The sequence below is a fragment of the Saccostrea echinata genome, unplaced genomic scaffold (genome assembly GCF_033153115.1).
Source record: "Saccostrea echinata isolate AGI-Se365-2 ecotype Australia unplaced genomic scaffold, CSIRO_AGI_Sech_v1 ptg000048l, whole genome shotgun sequence".
Lineage (NCBI taxonomy): Eukaryota > Metazoa > Mollusca > Bivalvia > Ostreida > Ostreidae > Saccostrea > Saccostrea echinata.
Genome location: NW_026889797.1, coordinates 1,618,326 through 1,640,318, shown reverse-complemented (window position 1 = coordinate 1,640,318; position 21,993 = coordinate 1,618,326). Strand labels below are relative to the sequence as shown.

Below are 21,993 nucleotides of genomic sequence, written 5' to 3'. Positions count from 1 at the left end.
TTATATAGTGAAAAAGCAAATTTTTTTTTTGAAAATATTCTCTTCTGCTCCTGGTTAAAAAGCAAAGAAGCTCAGTGTATAGTTATGATGAGTAAGAGTGCTTCTTCCATAGTAGTGAATTGCATGACCCCTGGGTCAAATGTGCTGGTGTAGGGGTGGGGCTTTTGATTATGTTGTGAAAATGCATTTATCCTATTAAAATAATCCTGCCTGCTTTTAGTGTTAAGCAGATAAACAAAGTGATTACTTATGATGAGCAAACTTCTGGCCCTAGGGTGAGAGGCTCTGGTGTTTCTCGCTGGGGAGGGGGGGGGGGGGGGGGCTCTATTGATAATATAGTGAATCTGTAATAAAAATACATTATTTCTTTAAAACTCTTCTCTGCACTTGGGCATATCAGATGCAAAGAGAGTAAAAGTTTTAATAAGGAAGAGTATTTTTACCAGATTTTTGAACATCTCGACCATTTGGTCAAGTGTTCTGGTCCTGCCCAGGGCTCTATTAATTTGTACTCTACTGAGAGGAGTTATTCCCCTTTGCCATTTACTCTTGATAATTAATCACTGTAAATAATGTACATGAAAGGTTAATAGAATAAGAGAATTATGCAAGAATTTTTATTGTATAATACAAAAAGTACTTTCATAGTTTTAATGATCAGGTAGACTTGTAAGTAATAGATAAATAAAAATGAGACAAAAACAACTTGTCTTTTTAAATGTTCATCAAAGTAAGAGATTTCAACAAGGAATTAGAATTTTACAGAAGCACTGATAGTTTGATAGTTTGTTAATATACTGTTTGGTGATAGTGATAAATGGGGAACAGATAAGAACTAATTTATGAACTGTTAATGAATTCTAGACTAATTATTTTGTTGATCCTGATCACCCTATTTTTCTTGCTTTTGGGCAACAAAGCTTCACCTTTCAGTTCATTTTATACTCTATGGATCCTCTAAATTGTTGTATTATACTCAGGTGACAGTTAAGGCTCTTGGGCCTCTTGTTCATATTATGAAGTCTCTGTGGTGACATTTTTTTCCTGCTCAATATTTTCATATTTTTTTCTTCCTGTTTAATATTTTTTTTTCAGTATACGTCACATATTGTCGATGATGTAACATTTCATTTTCCCCTCACTATTATTTAAAAAAAAATATTTTGTTTTAAACTGACCAAGGAACTTCTCTGCAAGTTAATTCATTACGAAAACAAGACAAATCGTTTTCTTTTTCTTAATCAAGTTTTATCAACACTTTTTTCCTCATTCAGGAACAGTACATGACGATTTTTCTGGCTTTGAATGAAATATTTAAGTCACCAGTTAACATCAATACTATCGAAGACTTTGCAAAAAAGGTCGAAACAATGAAGACAGATAAACCAGCCAATCGGAGTTTTTTACGAAAAGAATTTCAGGTAACCAAATAAAAAAAATATTTAAGGAGCCCACTGTAGTTTTATTGCGTAAAAACTACAGTAGTCATTTCTTTAATTGTATACCATATGTAACTTACATTGACTTCAGTAAACGTGCCAAGGTTAGGGAAAATCTATAGTGTGGTTATTTTAAGGACGGTCTCAAAGTCTCAAAACACAGATATAATTACTATAGGACTATATGGAAAACTTTTTTTAATTGCATTTCAAGGCAAATTTTAAAAATCCTACAATAGACTTTTTCCTCAAATTGTAATATATGATGAGCAATACTAAATTGTACATTGTATGTTAGAAACACACAATTCTATCGTCTAGTTTCTTAAAGAGGCATCTCAAAATTAATTTTTTAAAAAAATCTTTATTTTATGGCTACTACAAAATATGACAGGTGCTAATGATTTAATAATAAATATATCAGAATTTTTTTTATTTTTAAATTCCTGTGTTTGAAAATTCATAAGAACACATTTCATATTTTTTCTGTCATAATATTATTCATGACCCCCTCTTAAAGAACTTCAATTTATCATTACGTCACAAACACACTTTAACGACGTTCATCTACTCTAAAAGTGTAAATATGCTTGAGTATGCTGCGTTAAGTATTGCTCAATGAAATTTCCAACCCCCCCCCCCCCCCAGTGGAAAGGAATTAATGGGGAAAAAGTGTTCAAGAATTGCAATGAAAAATGGAAATCACAGAAAATAAATCTCTATTTTTGATGACATTGATTAAAATATGTTTATAATGTACTGCCAGTTATTGTTTTGTAAGTATTTAAAGTTCTAATTCGTTGTGATCAATAAAATGTACACGTACAACTGTTTAGAGACAAATTGTAGAGGATCCTCTAAATAGTTTTATTTTTTTTCTTTTTCCCTGTATTTGTAAGTTTTGATAATTGATGTACCTTTGAATGGTTTTTCTCTGATGTCTGGTAATGCTGAGCACCTTTTCTAAATCAAATTTTGATGAAAAAAAACAAAAAAAAAAAAAAACAAAAAAAAACAACAACTAAAAATACTTACTTAATGAAAAGAGAAGAAAAAGGATTTTCATCATTTGATATCTGTCCAAAACTCCTTCTATGTATGTATGTTTGTTTTCTTTTGTTTTCTTTTTTTTTATGAATTGTACTAAGATTTTGAAATAAAAATATCTTGGAGAAGTAACATGTACAGGTACGTTGAGTATGACCTTCACAAAATTTGATTTGATTTAAATCTTTATTTTTATAGTCAAAATAGGTGAGTAAGTTACATGATTTATGAAAATATCGACATTCTTTTTCTTACACTTAAAAGAAATAGAAGTGTTTTACAGGGATTTATTATCCGATTAAAAATAAATCATTTAAAATCATTTCCCTCTAATTCAGCTTTTTGTTTAGAGATCTAGTGGAAATGTGTGGAATCTAACATATGTTAACCAGTCCTTTTTTGTAAAATAGTTAGTTTCTGTTCAATTTCTTTCCATCAACTTTTGAACTTAGTTGATGATCCCATACATAATCATGCTCTTGTTTAAAATGATCTTTTTATTTTTAATGTGCAAGTTGATCTGAAAATAGAATTTATTGCCTAATCTTGTCTTGATAAATATCTTCATTACTTTGTGAATTAAGCTTTTGATGAAGATGCGACCAGTATACACTGACACTGACTTTATGATTGCCAAAGAAATTTGTAAGGTCGGACATTTCACAGGTGTATTGCCTTGTAAGTATATGGCAATATCTATTCTTCTTATATATGTTAAAAAATGGAATGGATTGTTCTTATCCTTATTGCAAATAATGTACGTGTGATTAAATTCAAACTAAATATTTATATGTTATACATTACTGAATAAAGTTACCGTATTTAAAGATATCTTTTCGAGGACAATATTCATTCAGAAAACAGGCTTGCAAATCTCATTTGTTCACATTGGAGGCCAATTATTTTCTTTTGTTCCCTTTTTAACAGTGGATAAATACAGTGTTCATCTCTCAGCCCCTGTTCCGAATCGAGGAAGTTTCATCAATGCAATATATGTACCGGTAAGAATGTATTCCAATTAATGTAAAATAACCAATACTTATATTATTTTATTCATGTTGAGAATATTTTAGGGTCAAATTCGCAACAGATACTTGATTACCTTTAGGCGAGATAATTATTTCTCAGATGAATGAGGAAATTATGTCTGATCAAGATTTTCGACATTAACAAAAATCTTATTTTAACTATACTAAAAAAATACTTTGTCATTTCTAGTCATTCATCAACAATAAGGCGTTTATTGTAACGCACTATCCGCAAGCAGAGGACACTGTTGACTTCCTGCTCCTGGTCAGTGAGCAAGAGTCGAACACTGTCATCTGTTTGGATCCACTGAGTGGGATTGAATCGGTATGTAAGCGTGAATTATATATAAGAAAACTTAGGTAATTCAATTTATTCCTCCGCCAGCTATAGTAAAAATCGCATTTTTTATGCCTCATAATAGTCCATATCCACACAATCAAATATAGAGAGAAAAATTCTGGATCAACTTTTTTTTAGGCTAAAGTACATAAAAGTTATATTAAGTAAAATTTTAGCTATTAAAGCGGTATGGAAGGAGTGAAACGACCGACACCGTTCTTAGTCGCTAAAATTCTATCTTAGAACATAGCCCACTCTGCAAAATGTGAATTATATGCTACTTTTTTTTATATTATTTTCATTTTCTAATATATATATATATATATATATATATATATATATATATTTATATTTATATATATATATATATATATATATATATATATATATATATATATATATATATATATATATATATATATATATATGAACATTATGTATGCAATGTTCCCGATTCAGATAAAAAGAAAGCTTAAATAAATGTTGATTATAGAATCTCAATGGTCATCGAATGCATAAAAATGAGACCTTTTCAACGATGATAGTCATATATATTTTTTTTACCTTCTAGAGTAAGACATGGGTACCAAGTCATACCAACTCTTCCAAATCTGCCAATCCCTTCACCATCCAATTTCAATCAAAATCTGAAACTGACGTCAGCAGCTCGATAATTCTTATAAGGCAGAAAAATGTAAATTAACAACAGGTTGCACTATGGTTGTTGCCTTGATCCTCTCTCTCTGTATCTCTCATCTGTCTGCCCCCCCCCCTCCTCTTTCTCTCTCTTTATATATATATATATATATATATATATATATATATATATATATATATATATATATATATATATATATATATATATATATATATATATATATATATTATTGGTATCTTATTAGTATTTCAAAAAGTGAAATGATAATGAAATTTTAAACAAGCATTCTGAGAATATTGCATTAGCAAAACAAGTCCCCTACCGGCAAGTGTAAGAGGAAAACAATTGTATTCTCCCTCCAGTTTCACATGTAGGGGACAAAAAGTGTTAATTTTCTGTAGAGTAAAAAGTCTCACACAGTGACTGTTATAGAACCAAGGTTTAGCATCAACTTTTCCGGAACTCCTCTAGATACTTCTCAGCTTCGAAGCCTGGTTTCTGTTGCTCTTAGTGTGGATAGAGAAAATCCTGTCATCGTTGTCAGCAGGTTTGATATAAATTTTACGAACGTACATATGAATACAAATCTAACCACCTTTTTAGAAATAATGATCAAAAATGTTTTTGATTACTAAATTAAATTCAATATACCGTTTTGATTGGAAATTTCCTAAGTTCTTGAAAGCAAGCTCCATTTTTTTTTATCATTCCTATTTCTACTAAATGAGTGCTGACTTTTATTAAGAGAAGTGATTTAAATTAGATATTGTTATTTTTTTTTAAATCAAATGTCGATTTGCCTTGTAGTGATGGAGCTACCATTTGTGGTGCCTTTTGTGCAGTTCATAACGTGATTCAACAAATAAACATGGATACAAACGTGGACGTTTTTACTTCAGTAAGACAACTTCAAATTCGAAGACCTGAATTCTGCTCCAGTATTGTAAGTCCTATCGAAATTATCTTTTTTTTTTTTCACACAAACTCTGATAATCATAATAGTTTATTAGATGTATGTACACACCAGTCGTTGCTCAGAAGAGCAGTTTTACTTCGCTATATGACTGTGCACTTTATTTTTGATTCTTTACATCATGTAAAAAATAAAAAAAAAAATGTCTGAAGAGGCTGTTTTCTTAAAGTTATCAATATACTGTCAACCAACTATTATTCGCCCTTATTTTATTCATGATTTATCGACTGAAATCATGACGAAGAATTTTTGCAACTGAGGAATTATTCTGTGTAAGTAGAAAATGAAATGAATGGAAGACAGACGCGATACTTCTTGGACGCAAACAAAAATTTGTTAACAGTTCATAAATCTGAAACAAAAGTTTTGCTAAAGTTCGTAAGTCTGAAACAAAAGTTTGTTTACAGTATATAAATCTGTTACAAATCATCTCAAATACACAATTCTGTTTCACTTTGATACCTGCAAAATAAGCTGAAGCAGTATATTTTCAAAAAAAAACAGCAATATGTTTCTATTGATAATTGAATATTCATACGTGTTTGTTTACAGGAAGAATACAGATTGGTCATCAAGGCTGTGTATGACCACATACAGAGAGGCACTGAAAACATATACTTCAATCAATAAAAGTGTATTTCAACAGAGGCTTGAATTAATACTGTAATGCTCACAACTGTGGACATATGAATGCATAAATATATAGAAAGAATTGTTTGTGTCGTACTTAGCACATGTTACAATACAGGGCTTGTATCAGCTGTTTGTCAAATGACTTGTATTTAATAGATACTGTAGATTCCTAAATATACGAGAGGAATTAATTATTGCGTAATTCCGCCAAATAAAATATCTCGCTTTTATTTTTAAGGTGATGAAATCAATATAAAATCCAGTCCACTCGCGAATTATTGTTCTCGCGATTTTACGTTAAAGAGGTATCTCGCGATAACAAGTACTCTTGAAAAAAAAGAAGAAGAATATACAGTATGTTATGTTGAATGTTGAAAATGACCCTATTGCAAGGGCATACATATGTTTCTGGAAATAAAATTTGAATATTAAAAAGATGTCAACATCATCTACCTAAAAAAAGTGCTGGGAGTACAATGTAACTCTCTGATTTTTTAGAGTATTCGTAATTATGTGGAAAATGCATGCAATTGCTATATATACCATTTTCGCTTAAATTCTGTATTGCATAAAAATAACATTTTAAAGACAACAATCAGCTCCCATCACTTTTGAAAAAATACATAATATAAGCAATTAATATTTCATATTTCAGCTCAAACAGTCTAGCTTATGCCTGTGCACTTTTAGGATTAATTGGGAATACGCTTATCGTCCTTGCGATTTTCTTTAAATTTTTAAAAGGTATATATCGGTTGATTATCTTTATTGTATTAAATAAATGATTCGATTTTAGTTTTATAGATTTTATTTAAAACTTGACAAGAATTGTAAATTTGATTAAATTAAGTATTCTTGTAATAATTAGACCATCAACTTCTCTGGATCACTTGTACTCCGTCAAGTCAATTATAGTTACGTCATTTATAACACATGACTTGTTTATTATTACTCAAAAGCATTGTTATTCATTGGTGTGATTTTGCATGATCGAATAAATAATGGATAAAATAAATGTATGTTTGTTGTTACGCACCATCATGTACTTTAATTGATTTTTGTTACCTTGTAAATTTTTATTGACGTGTTTATTGACTTCAAATGAAATTTTATCATACACACATGAGAATTCACGTCTTCAATAACGTAGCTGAGAAGTCTTTTACTCATGGAAAACTGAAATACAAGCAATACAGATGTTGATTCAATTCTGCATGAAGCTTGACCAATACGCTAAGCTGCTGCCTCAAAAAGCTGTAAATATATAACACTATATAACACCATTAGGTATAAAGAGATAAAGCTTGCATAATGGGTCTAGAAGGGTACAAACATTCCGCGAAATAAAAGAACATTTTGACAAAAGTACATTTGATGAAAAGAAATTGTGGGTTATACTCTACGTTTAATAATTGGACACTCAACGGTGTTGTTTTTTTTCAATTCAAATTGCCAGTGACGTCATCATTTTACGTACTTTGAAAATGTTTTCGCCTTGTGCATGTAAATTAAGTCCGGTATACCAATTAATTTTAAAACTTTATTCAGGAAGCATTTTTCCGAGGAGGAAATAATATTTTTTTAAGCTTAAAAAAAGTACGACACATAAAGCACGAAATAAACTTGTAGTAAAAGATTGATTTTAATTTTATTAATTTCATTACGTTAAGGGTAAATGTCTTGGTCTTTTTAATGTGGTGATAAATCCGAAGGCATTTGTGCGTAAAATTTTCACGCGAGAAAATTGAATGATCATCATCATAAAACCTTAAACCTGTCTGCAGTATTTCTTTATATATAAATATGACCTGCTTTTTGATTCAATTAAAAATAAAATTTATTCAAAAGTTAGAAATCTCAGCATCTCCGCCAGATGTATAACTAAGCAAAACACAGCAATAGATAGCATTCAGTTCCTTGACTTGCTCTGGAAATCGCTTTATGAGGTAATAAATCTATTACATTATTTTTAGTTTTATCTCGGACAACAACATTGGAATATGTGAATATTTAATTATGTATCCCTTCAAACTCTATTACCATGATTATATATTATGTTTATATACATCTTTACCACTCCTTGCATTTAGAAGAGTAGTACTTCGTAGAATTCCTGTTTCCCTAAATTTAAATTTTACTTACATTATTATTAACCAAAAGACGAATTAAAAAAAAAATAAATTGAAATTATATAAATAAGAAAGTACTTATTGTGTTAAAAAACTGATAGTATTGTATAACTCATTTTAAACACATGCATAAAAACTGTATTCATGCCCTTACTTAGCGTGTAAAACAGAAACATTGTTTGGCATTTTTATGTTAGTATTAAAGTCGAGAAAATCTGTTTGTTGGAAGTATATGCTTCCTGTCATAATGTTTAATGATTGTTTCATTATGAACTTATCAAAATTGTAATTTATTTTACCCAGATAAAGAAAATTTATGTTCTTTGATTTTTATCATTCACGCATTCCTTATATTTAAGAATGATAATTGTGTAACATCATCTTATACTCTGATTCGCTATCTTATTTGGACTCAATACAAGTACCTTGTTTGGGTGCTAACTCATTCTAGTACATAACTTGTTCAAAATCTTAATACGCCACAAAGCCAGAAAACAATTTTGCTTAAATGAATATATATATATATATATATATATATATATATATATATATATATATATATATATATATATATATATATATATATATATATATATATATATATATATATATAAAGTAAACTTTTTAACAAGCATTTCACTGCAATGCTCTTCCTTATTGTTGTTAAGAATTGATAAAACAAAAATAAAGGAGCTTTTAATGAGAAAGAGACTACAGTAACACTTTATCAAAGGGTGCTTGTCAAAACTTCATTTTAGTATGGCACTATATGACAATATATGACTACGCAGTAAAATAACAATCTCACATCTGCTCATGCATTAACTTGACTTCCTCTTATTGCATAACGACTGTTTTTATTTTATACATGTTTCTTGAATTTTGTTTTCATGAAAATTCTCTGTCATTCACAGACGGTAATAGGCATGGTGAGTCCTTTTCTAAGTATTCACTGAATGTTCAATAAAACATTGTATATTTCCAAATCATGTTTGATATTTTTTCAAGATTTTGAAAATCACGATGTTGTCAGGACAAGCCATCTGCAACATTTAACTGTGACTGCTTGCATTAAATATTATATGCTTTAATTTATGAAGACCACTTTAAACATTAACAGAATATGACCATACATATTAATATAAAAGTACACATTGCCTAAATTTTAGTTCATTTTTTTTAAATAAGTAAATGGTTAAAAGAAATTTGATCAGATAATGCTCATAAAAGAGCATTTATTAGACATTTGCATAAAAAAATCAAAAACACCAAAGAAAATTTAAAGTAGGGAATAACAAAACTTTTTTCCAAAAAATGGAATAGTTGTATTTTCTATTTATTTATTTTCATGTATTTATTTATTTTGTATTTATTATTATTATTATTATTATTATTATTATTATTATTATTATTATTATTATTATCATTATGAAGAGTCCCGTGATTCAGATGACATAAATGGTAATAAAGAGGGATTACAATTATTTTATGAATATGTATTCAACACAAGTATTAAAGAAATCCATTTTTGAAGGTTAAAAGGTACACAAAAGTCCCCATAATGCAAGCTAATATATACTTGGATATTATGCTATACACTTTTTTAATGTACCGAATACCACAACATATAGATGTGCACTTACGCTCTTGACTTTTATGTTTAGAGGACTGTATAGTTATTGATTTCGCAATCACTTACTTTATAAGGTACAACAATTTTAACCTTTAGTGTTAAAAAGAACACTGGAATTCTTTAACAATGTAATCATTTATTTCCTAATAATCTTAAAGTTAATTTATTTTGTATTGTATTTCAGTTTTTTTATTTTATTTTATTTTTTTTTTTCATATACGATATTGATATATTCATGAAAATCCACACATAATATTCATTATACAAACGATAAAAATAGAACGACTACATATTATCCCAAATATCTTGAAGAAGTTACATTATGTAATTCACACATCTGAGTGCTCAAAACAGTTTTAGAACAATAATCTTAAAGCTTCAAAATCATACTAAGAACAATAATCTTATCTAGTAAGTGGTTGACTGAGGTTTTTTTCTTAAATTTAAAAGGCTTTGAGTTGATAAAATATTGACATCATTTTATGTAGTATTGAAAATGTAAAGCATCATCTGGTCAATTGACAATTGTTTGTTTTATGCGTTGTAGGCAATTATTGCTACCCTTTTGTCAAATGAGATGATTTTTTTGTGATGGGATGTTCGAAAGTGCAATAATATGGTTTATCGTATTTACAATCAATTGTACCCAAGGATATCGTAAGTATTGGTTCTAGTTTTCACGTTAAACTAGTAAAGACTACCTTCAACAGCATAAACACATTATTTAGTTTAACTGGAAGAAAAGGGATAGAAGCACGGGAAAAAGGTCATTCAGTTGACAATTTGAACATATTCTTAATCGACACAGATTGCAGATATTGGGCTCGCTATTTAGTCTAGATTTTTTTTTTTTTTTTTTTGAAAATGGTCAATTCAAGTCTTATGAAAGATCCCATTAAATTTGTCATTAATATCTCGATTCGAAAAAAAAAAATGTATTTTAATTTTAATCTTTTATCTGCATAAGAGTCTAGTGGCTTGACTTCCGAATTGGTAAATCTGACAAGGCACATAATTTATCATTATTATTTTTTGAATAGTGGATAAATATAGTGTTCATCTTTCAACACCTGTTCAGAATTGAGGAAGTTTCATCAATGCAATATACGTACCAGTAAGAAATGACAAACCAATTGATGCAAAAAAATATTCATTATGTATTTGTTCATGTTGCCAATGTTTACAGTGAAATAGGTAACATGTACTTTGATAAAATGAAGCAAAAAACAAAAAAAAAAAAAAAAAAAAAAAAAAAAAAAAAAAAAAAAAAATTCAACAATGAATAAAGAATAATGTCTGATCATATCTTTGTTTTCATCATTTTACAAATTATTTTTGTAACGTTGCAAAAATAGTTACTTTTTTCCCGTTTTCTTTTTTTCTTCTTTAGTCATTCACAAACAGTTGGGCGTTTATTGTAACGCAGTATCCATCGACAGAGATCGCTGTAGACTTCCTGCGCTTGCTCAATGAGCACAAGTCTGACACTGTAATTTGTATGGACCCACTGGATGAGATTGAATCTGTATGTAAGATTTAACTATTGGGAAAAGCTGGGGTACTTCAATTTATTCCTTCTAAAGTAATCAAAATAATTATCGCATAATAGGCCAAACTTTCACAAGAAGGGAAATACGATTTTTTTTTTTTTGGGAGGGGGTATACATTCTAAAATAAGGTTGCCTGAAGAGTTTTACATTTTAATCACTGACTTCTTCTCAGCATTTAGTTTATTTTCCTTTAATAAATAGCATATTTTTCTTTCCTGATTTAGGTTAAATAAATTTCCAATAAGGTTTGAACAATATATATATATATATATATATATATATATATATATATATATATATATATATATATATATATATATATATATATATATATATATATATATATATAAACTTTATGTATTGAATTGTACCTGTTCCGAACCAAAAAAGAAGGTAGATTAAATAGCTCCCAGTATGAAGTCTCAATGGTCAAATTATGCATAACACTTTTTCTAGTCTTTTCATCAATGGTATCCATATAATAATTAATCTTGTTTTGTCTTTAGAGTGAGGCGTGGTTACCAAGTCAGACATCTTTAAAAACAGTTTCTCCCTTCACTATCCAATTTCAGTCAAAAACTGAGACTGATGTCAATAGTTCGACCGTTCACATCCGGCAGAAAAATGTAAATTTACAGGTTGCGCTCTGATTGTTTCGTTGAATCTCTCTATCTCTCTCTCTATTTTAGCTCACCTAAGCCAAAGGCTTAAGTGAGCTTTTTTGATCAAAGAGTGTCCGGTGTCAGTCTGTCGTCTGTAAATTTTTCACGTTTTCGATTTCTTCTCAAGAACCACTGTGCCAATTTCAACCAAACTTGCTACAAAGCATCCCTGTGTAAAGGGAATTCAAGTTTGTTCACAGGAATTGCTGCGCCATCTTCCAACGGGAGATAAATAAGAATTCGTGAAAATTAGGTGGCATCATTTAAAAATCTTCTTCTCAAGAACCACTGGGCAAGAAAATATGAAACTTATGTGAAAGCTTCATTACATACTCTAGATTCAAATTTGTTCATATCATAGCCCCCAGGGGTAGGGCGGGGCCACAAGTTGGGGTCAAAGTTTTACATAGGGATATATAAGAAATATCTTTATTTTTTTTTTCTCAAGAACAGCAAAGCCATGATAAGTCATATTATTACAGAAGTATCCTCAGATAGTGTAGATTCAAGTTTGTTCCAACCATGACCCCTGGGGGTAGGGCAGGACCACAACGGGGGGGGGGGGGTCAAAGTTAACCATAGGAATATATAGAAAAAATCTTCTTCTCAAGAACAACTAAGCCATTATTAGACATATTAATACAGAAGTATCTTCAGGTAGTGTAGATTAAAGTTCAAACCATGGGGGTAGGGCTTGGCCACAACGGTGGGTCAAAGTTTACATATGAATATATAGGTGTAATGGTTAGGGAACATTGGAGTAAAACGCATTGGAGACTTCAAATAGTGGAATGACCTGACAACCCTTGGAATGGACTAGCCTAAGTATATGTAAGGCAAAGCGACATTCAGAAGATAGCTGAAAAAGTTGGATGATGAACCAGCAATAAAGAAGTTAATGTATTCCATCCTAAAAGCAAAAGATTCAAGGCTATTGAGTACATAACACATGTGTAGGTGTTGAATACTCATATGTAGATATAATTCCTTTTTTTTTTTTTACTATTAGCATGTAAGAGTTGGGTGCGTCCTAATTTATGACCTTGAATTTTGGTACGAGTTATCTCCTTCTGTTTTTAATTAGTTAAAAAAAATAAATTTTAAAAATCTTGCCTGGTAAAAAAAAAAATCAATTGTCTTATCTCTAATGTGTTTTAGTGCATTTTTTTCAATACAGTATTCATTGATATTCTTATTATTTGAATTTTTATTTAAAAAAATTGCTCCATAGACTTCAGTGCAATCTGTGTTAAGTACTTAAGTTCTGGGTGTAGTATATCTGAAAAAGATTGAGACAACTGATTCTTATCCATCAATGGTAATCAAGGGGAGGTGCAAGTAATACCTTACCCAGTACCCATATCTAGATGAAAGAGAAAATTCAAGTACTATGTGATATACTCTAAGACATAGCTGTCCAATCAGTAACTCAGACAGAGTTAAAGGAAAACCTATTTATCCCTTGTAAGAACCTGATCATACACATTACATAGGAAATATCTTTTCTCAAACCTCTTCTCAAGAACAACTAAGCCATTATTAGTCATATATATATATATATATATATATATATATATATATATATATATATATATATATATATATATATATATATATAGTTTTGTGCCATGCGGATTGTGGGATATTTTGTGTCTTTTTCACTCACGTTGTGGGTATCATGGATGGTTTATGGGTCATTATATATTGACCCACAAACCATGTGCCTAAAAATTTGTTTATGACAATAATATAGTTACTATTTTCATTTTTTACAAAAAAAATTTTTTTGACCCATAATTACACACTCAAAAAATGACCCACAATGCAATTATATATATATGAAATCTTACCACTCTGTGGATTGGCAGAATTTCGCGCGTGACCCACAATTTTTTATATACTTCCCCATGAGTATTGGAGGGATTATGGGAAACAGCTAGATTTTATAGCCTAATTGCAGTGAATCATTATCAGATTGTAACACATTATTTATTTACATGTACGTCATGCCATGCATGAGCTTTTGCTTTTAATGTAATACATTGTATAAATCTAGAAAAAATATAAGGTTAAATAATTTTATAGGTTTTAATCGTACAATAGTTGTGTTCTTCCTAAAGTCTATATAATTATTCAGATATGAAAGAAAGCTTCAAGTATATCATTTTATAAGATATAATTACTTTAAAATGTTACTATAAAGAAGGCGCGTTACCCTGATGTAAACCGTGAAGTTTAAGTAATAAAGGAATATGTCAGTATGAAGTCGTAGAAAATCTTTCACAACTCAAGGATTATTCAGAAAAAAATTGTTACGCGTTAAGATTTTAGGGAAGTGTAATCAAATCAACAGTGATTTTAATATTTTACAGATAGACAAGTACAACTGTACATATCCCACGATGTTCTTTATATCAATATATTGACCCAGAATGATGTATAGTTGCCTGTAATTTGATCCCGCAATATTCTATATCTATATATATGTACATATAAATGACCCATAATTATCCGATACATGCATTACATGTACATGTAGAACCTTGATATAGATATATTTATGTAATACATGTGTTTATAATATTAACACATTTATGTGAGAGATAGAAAGAGATAAAAGATTTGGGAACAAAAAAAAATTTACGTCTAAAACGTATTGAATAAAACAAGTAATTCAAAATAGGACAATCACTAACCATTTTACTCGCTAAATAGTCTCGAGAATTTGCTTTAATCCTCCCACGGGATGAACCTCTGCCATTCAGTCGATTGAATGGTCCCTGAAGGTTTGAAAAGGTGACCACTTCGCGGTTCATAAAGCGTTAACTGCCTAAACCCAGTATATATCCAACAATGTTCTTTTACTTTTTTGGATATATACGTATATCTTTATACTTATATACTATCCCACAACAATATACTCGTACTGTACATTGATCCCGCAACATTATATATATACAAATTAATGACCCACAATTATATCATACATACATTGTACCTAAATATTGAATTATATAAACTAGCTAATTAAAAATAGATCAATTAATGACATAAAATGTCTCTAAAATTTATTTAAAATAAAAGGGTGGGTCATGATGTTGGATTAAGAAATATATACGCATGTTGATCTGCCACTTACAAGTCTTCAGCATCTGACCAGATATTTGTTTTGTAAGACATAAACACAGCGGTTCTTAATCAATGGAAAGTTTTGCACCAAGAAACTTCTCGCACTCAATCATTTTGCTTAGTAACTTATATTATAGAGATACATTGCTTCCAGTCAAAGAGGCTTTGTTTCGGGATAGTGTATTTTGTGTATTGAGTGTTTAAATTCACTAATTATATTAAAAATCGGAAATCACTGAAATCCACAGTTTTTTTTTTTAAATCATATTTCAATGTACATAAAAAACAAGGGATGACACTCTACATCTTCGATACCAGGAAGTGCCTCGGTCCACATTATAAATAGGCGTCGGAAGGGGGGGGGGGGGCTAGGGGGGCTTAACCTCCCACATTTTTGCTAATATATACATAATATAGGCGTTAAAATTGTGGCTTACATTTTTTTTAAGATTTAGCACCCCCCCCCCCCACACACACTTTCAATTAGCCCCTCACTTTAATTTTCTTTTGACGCCTATGCTATACAATTATTTAAGGTAGATCGCGGGTTTGCTGACGTCACAATAGGATTCGAGGTAGAAAGCCAATCGCGTTTACGTATCAAACTACAAACAAGCAAAAAATATCTTCAGCAGTATACGGTATTAAATGAAACATACAGTAAAGCTTGTGTAGTCTGTAAAAATATTTATTCATTTATAATTGTAGCTAAAGGATGGATCATTAACTAAAATAAGAGTGTTCTTTATGTTGGAAAATTCAGGGGCTAAAACTAATTCTGTTTATCAAAGTAAAACGCAATAATTCCTCATTCTTTGCATATATAATTGTCATTCAATTTATTTTTGCGGAATTAAAAATTTACATCATTTTTAAAAAGAAAATTGCGTCACAAACAACAAACCATCAAAACCTTTTCGCAATGAACATAAAGGAAAGTTTGTGTAACAGGAAAGAATAGCAAGCTTGAATAACTCGGTTTTTAAAACAAAAAACACAACACAAAGAAAAGTCGGAAGATGCCCCCGCACTTGCAAAATACTGCACGGACGAAAATTCATGGGAGGCAGGGAGGCGAGTAGTTGAATTGAAATTGTTGCAGAGGGATTGAAAGAGTGTGTATTTTTCAATTAACCTTTACATCTCTTTTCTTGCACTGGTGAAAATAAAATACGGATTGGCATCCATTCTCTATATAGAATATCAGTAAGTGCGACAAAACGAATTCCGTGTCCACAGGAACACGCCACAACACAAATGGCAAAGGACTGTTGCTTTGACATCAACACCAAACTGGCACAGTTTCGTGAATTATGTTATTTGATTTAGTTTATTTCAGATCAGTTTAATACAGATTAAAATTCCCAAAATGGAAGCTTGAACAACACCCCCCTTACCCCCGGAATGGCGTGTCAACAATGTTGAGGTCAAGGCAGTCTTTTACATGTAGTCCTTCACATAATATATGTATGTGTACCTTTCTAAGATGTCATTATGTTGATACAATACAAAGGCTGATCCAGCGCCGGAGTGTCAAGCGCCTGCCCTCCTATTTGATGACTTATTCGGTACTTTTGTAAAATTTGTTTTGTTTTGTTTAAGTCTAAATGCTACTTTACGTGACTAGATATTAATTTGTTTTACACATAAGGTTACATATCTCTAAATCATTATTACAAAGTTATTATCTTGATGAAATGCGCACTTGGAATTTGTAATATCTGGAATTTGATTTTTAAAGATCAACACTATTGTCTTAGCCATGCACAGTTATGTGAAAAAAAAATAGTATGATCATATCTGCATGTGGGGGGGGGGGGGGTCATTGATGAATTAGATAATTCTCAACAAGGGAGGCGTTCATCAATATAGTTTTGAGGTGTTTTTAATCATATGTAGAAATCGATTCTAAAAAAGAAATAAAAGTAGTTAACATCATGAAATAAAATATATGTACGTTCTAAATTGCCATCTATTCTTGCATGTCATCCAATAGTGATTCGCATTACATGTAAACCTGCTGATAGTGTTGTGTGTGTGGGTGGGTGGGGTCAAGGCAAGAGTTGTCCCTCTCATTCTGTAATTTCTGGATCCGCCACTGTAATACTTGATTTATTTAGAAGTCATAAGCTGAAAACAAACATGCTAAACTGATCAAAATTGGCCAAATTTCCCCTTGGATAAGACGTCCTTTTTTGTAGAATTTTTCCGCATTGCTTGAGTTTATTGAGGAAAAAAATCATATGACTTCTTTCCTGTGTTTCATTGAAATAGTGCCACGCTGTGGGTAAAGTATGGCAACTTTTACATGAACATTATCATCAATCAATAAAAATTGAATTTACGGATAACATGCTTTATTTTGAGTGAATTGTTGATTAATTAATATTTTTTTCTGGTCACGCAGGTATACGAAAATAATGATGTCACACTAACGTAATATAACGTCGTGATGAAAATATAATGTTTGGTGGAAAATTGTAAAAGTTTAAAGTTCTTTTTCGAGAAATTGAGCTAGAGTACATATTAATTTTTTTTTAATAGATCGATTCTAAATTTACTCCACATTTATTGTGTTGAGTAATATAAAATTCGTCTGCTTCATTTTAATATTATGAGCATGGTTTTGAAATGCATATAACGGCGTGAAAGGCATATTTTACAACAAATTTCATTGAAATAGTGTCACCTGTTCTCATCAACATTAGTGCATTTGAAATACAATTACAACATAACCACGCAGACGAATCTCAAAAAAAGAACGAGGGCGCTTTTGATTGGCATTCGGCAGGAATCTGGGCGCACTTGAAAAGTGAAAATTTCATCGATATGTCACATGAAATTTTAGCATTCTTTTCATGTATCGGGTTCCTGTGAAATAGGAAAGGGAAATATTTTCCCGATATTGTATTTTGATTTGCTAAAAAAGAACTTGAAAAATGGCTAGATGAGCCATTTAGTACAAAATGTTACATTTTTAAACACGTTTTTCTAAAAATTTGCTATCTCTGGGTCATCTCTCCATGATTTTGAAACGTTATTTGTGTGCATTTTAATTCAAAGAAACTAAAAAACATTTGTAATAAATGGGGAGAAGACCCAGAGACGATAAAAAATGAACTTTTCCCCAAAAAATTCCAATGTGTAAATGCGGTGCTTCATTGTCGCTTTAAAAACAATGAAGTGTCTGTAGCGGTGATAGCTCAGTAGTATGCGTTACCCATCCAGTGCAATGAAAAAGAAATATTTTTGGTTCGATCCTCACATGGAGCGTTAATATTTTTTTAGTAAAAACGATCAATTCTTTTGTCACTTTAATTTTATGTACTTATTTATCAAATAGATAAATTCTGGTTCTGTTGCACCGAAAGCGAAAGCAATTCTTCCAACCTACTGACACTTTAATATATATACATGTACTTGTAATTGCATTTAACTAGTCTACACCCGATATGTGTTTATTATTCATGTGAAGCGTTACTAAGTTTTACATGTAGTAATTATTAAGATGAGGGGAGTGATATATTAAATTTGACAAAGTATTTCAAATTAAATGTAACATTTTTCCATGTGCGTAACTTTGTAAAGTATATGTCCAGCTGTGGTCAACCGACCAAATCGTAGACATTTAAACTATAAATGTTTCGTACGCCTTATTCCTGCAGATCACACGCCAAACACGCCCATCTTCTTTCAGAAAGAAAAATTTAAAACGAAAGGATTTAGCTAACAAATTTTCAGCGTATGTTTTCAGACACAGTAAACCCGCGATCTACCTTAATGCCTGAGCAGTCAATAGACCAGAATATTTTTCCCGAGGTGCACGGAGCAGCTCTGCCTCAGTGTGTTCTATTGCCCAAGGCCAACAGCCGAGGGCAATAGAATACACTGAGCTGCTCCCTGCACCTCGGGAAAAATATTTTCGTCTATTGATTGCTCAGGCATTAAATTATTATTTTGTTACCTAATTCCATTTTCATTATTTATAGCATTGTTTCAAATTATTGTTTACCACGTCTGCGCAATGTTACATATAAATTCGAAACCCAGATCGGTTTTTCCGAAATACGTTGCGGTCCAATAGATCGCAGTAGATATTGACCGACAGTTGGTCCAATAGATCACAGTTTATTGACCGGCAGTTCATAGATCGGTTTCAAAAAATAAGATAACTCAAATGAAAAATTACATTAACTTTTAGGGACCTTGAAGAAAAGAGTTATCCGTTGTAAGTATAAAAACAAAGGCCTGACAATAAGGGCGAGGTGAATATTGTACTTCGAAGGTGTCTAAATCATCGTATTGACCGTAAAAAAACAGCAATAATTGCTTTATTATATGATTCAATGATTAAATGACACACACTTATTAAGCAATCCATGCCATCTTACTTGTCCACATCTACTGAAGTACTAGCCAAACATAATGAGAGAAACGGGGTTAAAAAACAACCAAATGTATTATTTTGGAATTTTTGATTCTAGTTTAGGTGCAATGTAGAAAAAATAAATGTCAAGTACATATATAGGATTGATTTTGAAAAAGGGGGTATTAAAAGAAAAAAATGGCAACTTACCTGAAAACAAATCTTTGACTAGCCCCCCCCCCCCCCCCCCCAAAAAAAAGAATTCTCCCAACTCAAAATTTTATTTGGTGGGATGTAAAGGTCCATAAACGAGAAGAGAGGGGAGCTTTCATTGCAATTTTTCATCCTTAAAATTTAAATTAAAACTTTACATTCTCAAAAGGTGGGGAGAGGGGCAGGCCACCTGCAGCCCACACCCCCACCCCTCACCCAATAATCTATGTGTCTTAATCAGGTCGAGGAAACTATTTTCTGTGACGTCAGAATAAATTTACATGCTAAATGAGGCACCCAACTGACTGGCAAACTGACCAATCAGCTAAATGAGTTGCATTATGGGTTACTACAAAAAATACTACATGTACGTTTCGTAAAGGACAGTTTTTGAAATCGTTCTCGGAAAGACATGATGCATTTTTCCAAGAATTTTACACACTTAATATAATATGTACATCATTATCTACTAGTTCCATACTCACATTTACATACAAATGTTTTAGAACGGTAAAATCTGGGTTTTCTCTACTCCATTGTATAAGTCCGTTTGTTGACAATAGCCTGGCAGTTTTTCCCGTGCTGTACTATCAGTCAGTATGAATTTCACTTGACTATTCCCTGGTCCAAAACAAATCGACTCTGAGGTGTTCTCACGTATTGTCATTGTTTACTGCGTATACAACTTCGATATATACATGTATGCTACTCAATATACACGTTCTATGATCAATGTACATGAGAATTAAAAAACCGTACAGCAATAGACTTATGTTTTTTTATAACTGAATTAACTTTTAATTTCTAGTAAACAAATAACAAAGTAACAACGAATAACACCAGTAGCATGGCAAATTTACGAATATCAAGTTATAAAAACTTGGTTCTTATTTACTTGTGAAGACTTTGTGAGCGGTATTTCAATGTACTATTTAACACGGAAAATTAACTTTGTTTGTTAATGTGAGCATGGAAATCTTAATTAGAACCTATTCTTCGTTTTTTTCACAAAAACATTAAAAATGATTATTAGTTGACTTTCCCGCAGTCATTTGAAATCGCGTCCTAAATTTGACTGACCCACGTGTTTGTAGTAAAATATAAACAGTAGTAGACCATCATGCTTTTCGGCTCATTCATTGGATTGGACGATTGCTCGCTGTAAGCACCTCTGTGCGCAATGACGACAATATCCATATATGGTAGATTCCTCGACCTGTTAATGTTATGTTCATACGAGTGGAAGTCAGGTGCAAGTGAAATAACTTTCCAAAACTATTTGCATCAATTTGAAATTTCCCTATCTATTGGTCCAATGAAGAATAAATAATTCCTTATATTGACCTGGAAGGTCACGTGCAGGTCAATATAACAGTATTTTTCTAACATTATTGTATCTCAGCCAATCAGAGAGATGGGAATTATTCAATCATATAATAAAAAATACTAACTACTTACAACATACCAACTGATCAAATTCCAAAATTCAAAGTCTGAGAAAAGAAATAAATGTTCTTGTAAATGAATGGAAAGAAAATATTTATTTTGGAATATTTACACCCCCCCCCCCTTGGTTTTGATACAGATTTAATTTTCCAGTAAGGAAGAAGAGAGAAAGGGAGATCGAAAATCTGTTACAACTTTATGTACTTGACAATGTATACCTATGTACAGATGTAACTGTGCATAGGATGGACTACTAAATTATTAAGGATCGATAAAATGATACAAAATATGCATAATCATCATCATGAAAAAAATAAAGATTTTCTTTTATGACATGACTTTGTATGCCATATGACATGACCTTGTATGCCATTCCGTTTGTTCTTAAAAATTTTAGCATTTATTTTTAAAAATGCAGATTTTTTTTTTCCCGATAAAATTTAAAAGGCAAGTATCATTGATATTAATTTTCATTTTTAAGGAATTTATTTCATTATTTAAACATTAAGGTATTGTAATACATGGGCGTAATTATTGTAAAATTACAGTCATTTCCGAGTCAGGTTTCTCAATCAGATAATTTCTAGAAGCTTTCGAGTGAGTTTATTGTCCCTATCCCTAAGATAAAATATTCTTTTCTTTGTATTCAATATCAGGTTATATTATGACTTTCAAGTTTTCAAGTATATTTACGAAATAAACTGGAATCTTTCTCGTCTTTAGAACGTCTACAACTTTTTCTATAGA

General features: G+C 30.9%; 1 protein-coding gene across 1 annotated transcript in view; it reads left to right on the top strand.

Annotated features, from left to right (window-relative positions):
* The window catches only part of LOC133203149 (receptor-type tyrosine-protein phosphatase epsilon-like), a 48,744-nt gene that overhangs the window by 7,562 nt on the left and 19,189 nt on the right, over positions 1 to 21,993 (top strand). The window contains exons 9-13 of the mRNA XM_061338994.1: positions 1,275 to 1,421; positions 3,071 to 3,164; positions 3,414 to 3,487; positions 3,705 to 3,839; positions 4,426 to 4,548. Of these exons, the coding sequence (XP_061194978.1) occupies positions 1,275 to 1,421; positions 3,071 to 3,164; positions 3,414 to 3,487; positions 3,705 to 3,839; positions 4,426 to 4,548 (573 nt within the window). The remainder of the gene's footprint in view (positions 1 to 1,274; positions 1,422 to 3,070; positions 3,165 to 3,413; positions 3,488 to 3,704; positions 3,840 to 4,425; positions 4,549 to 21,993) is intronic.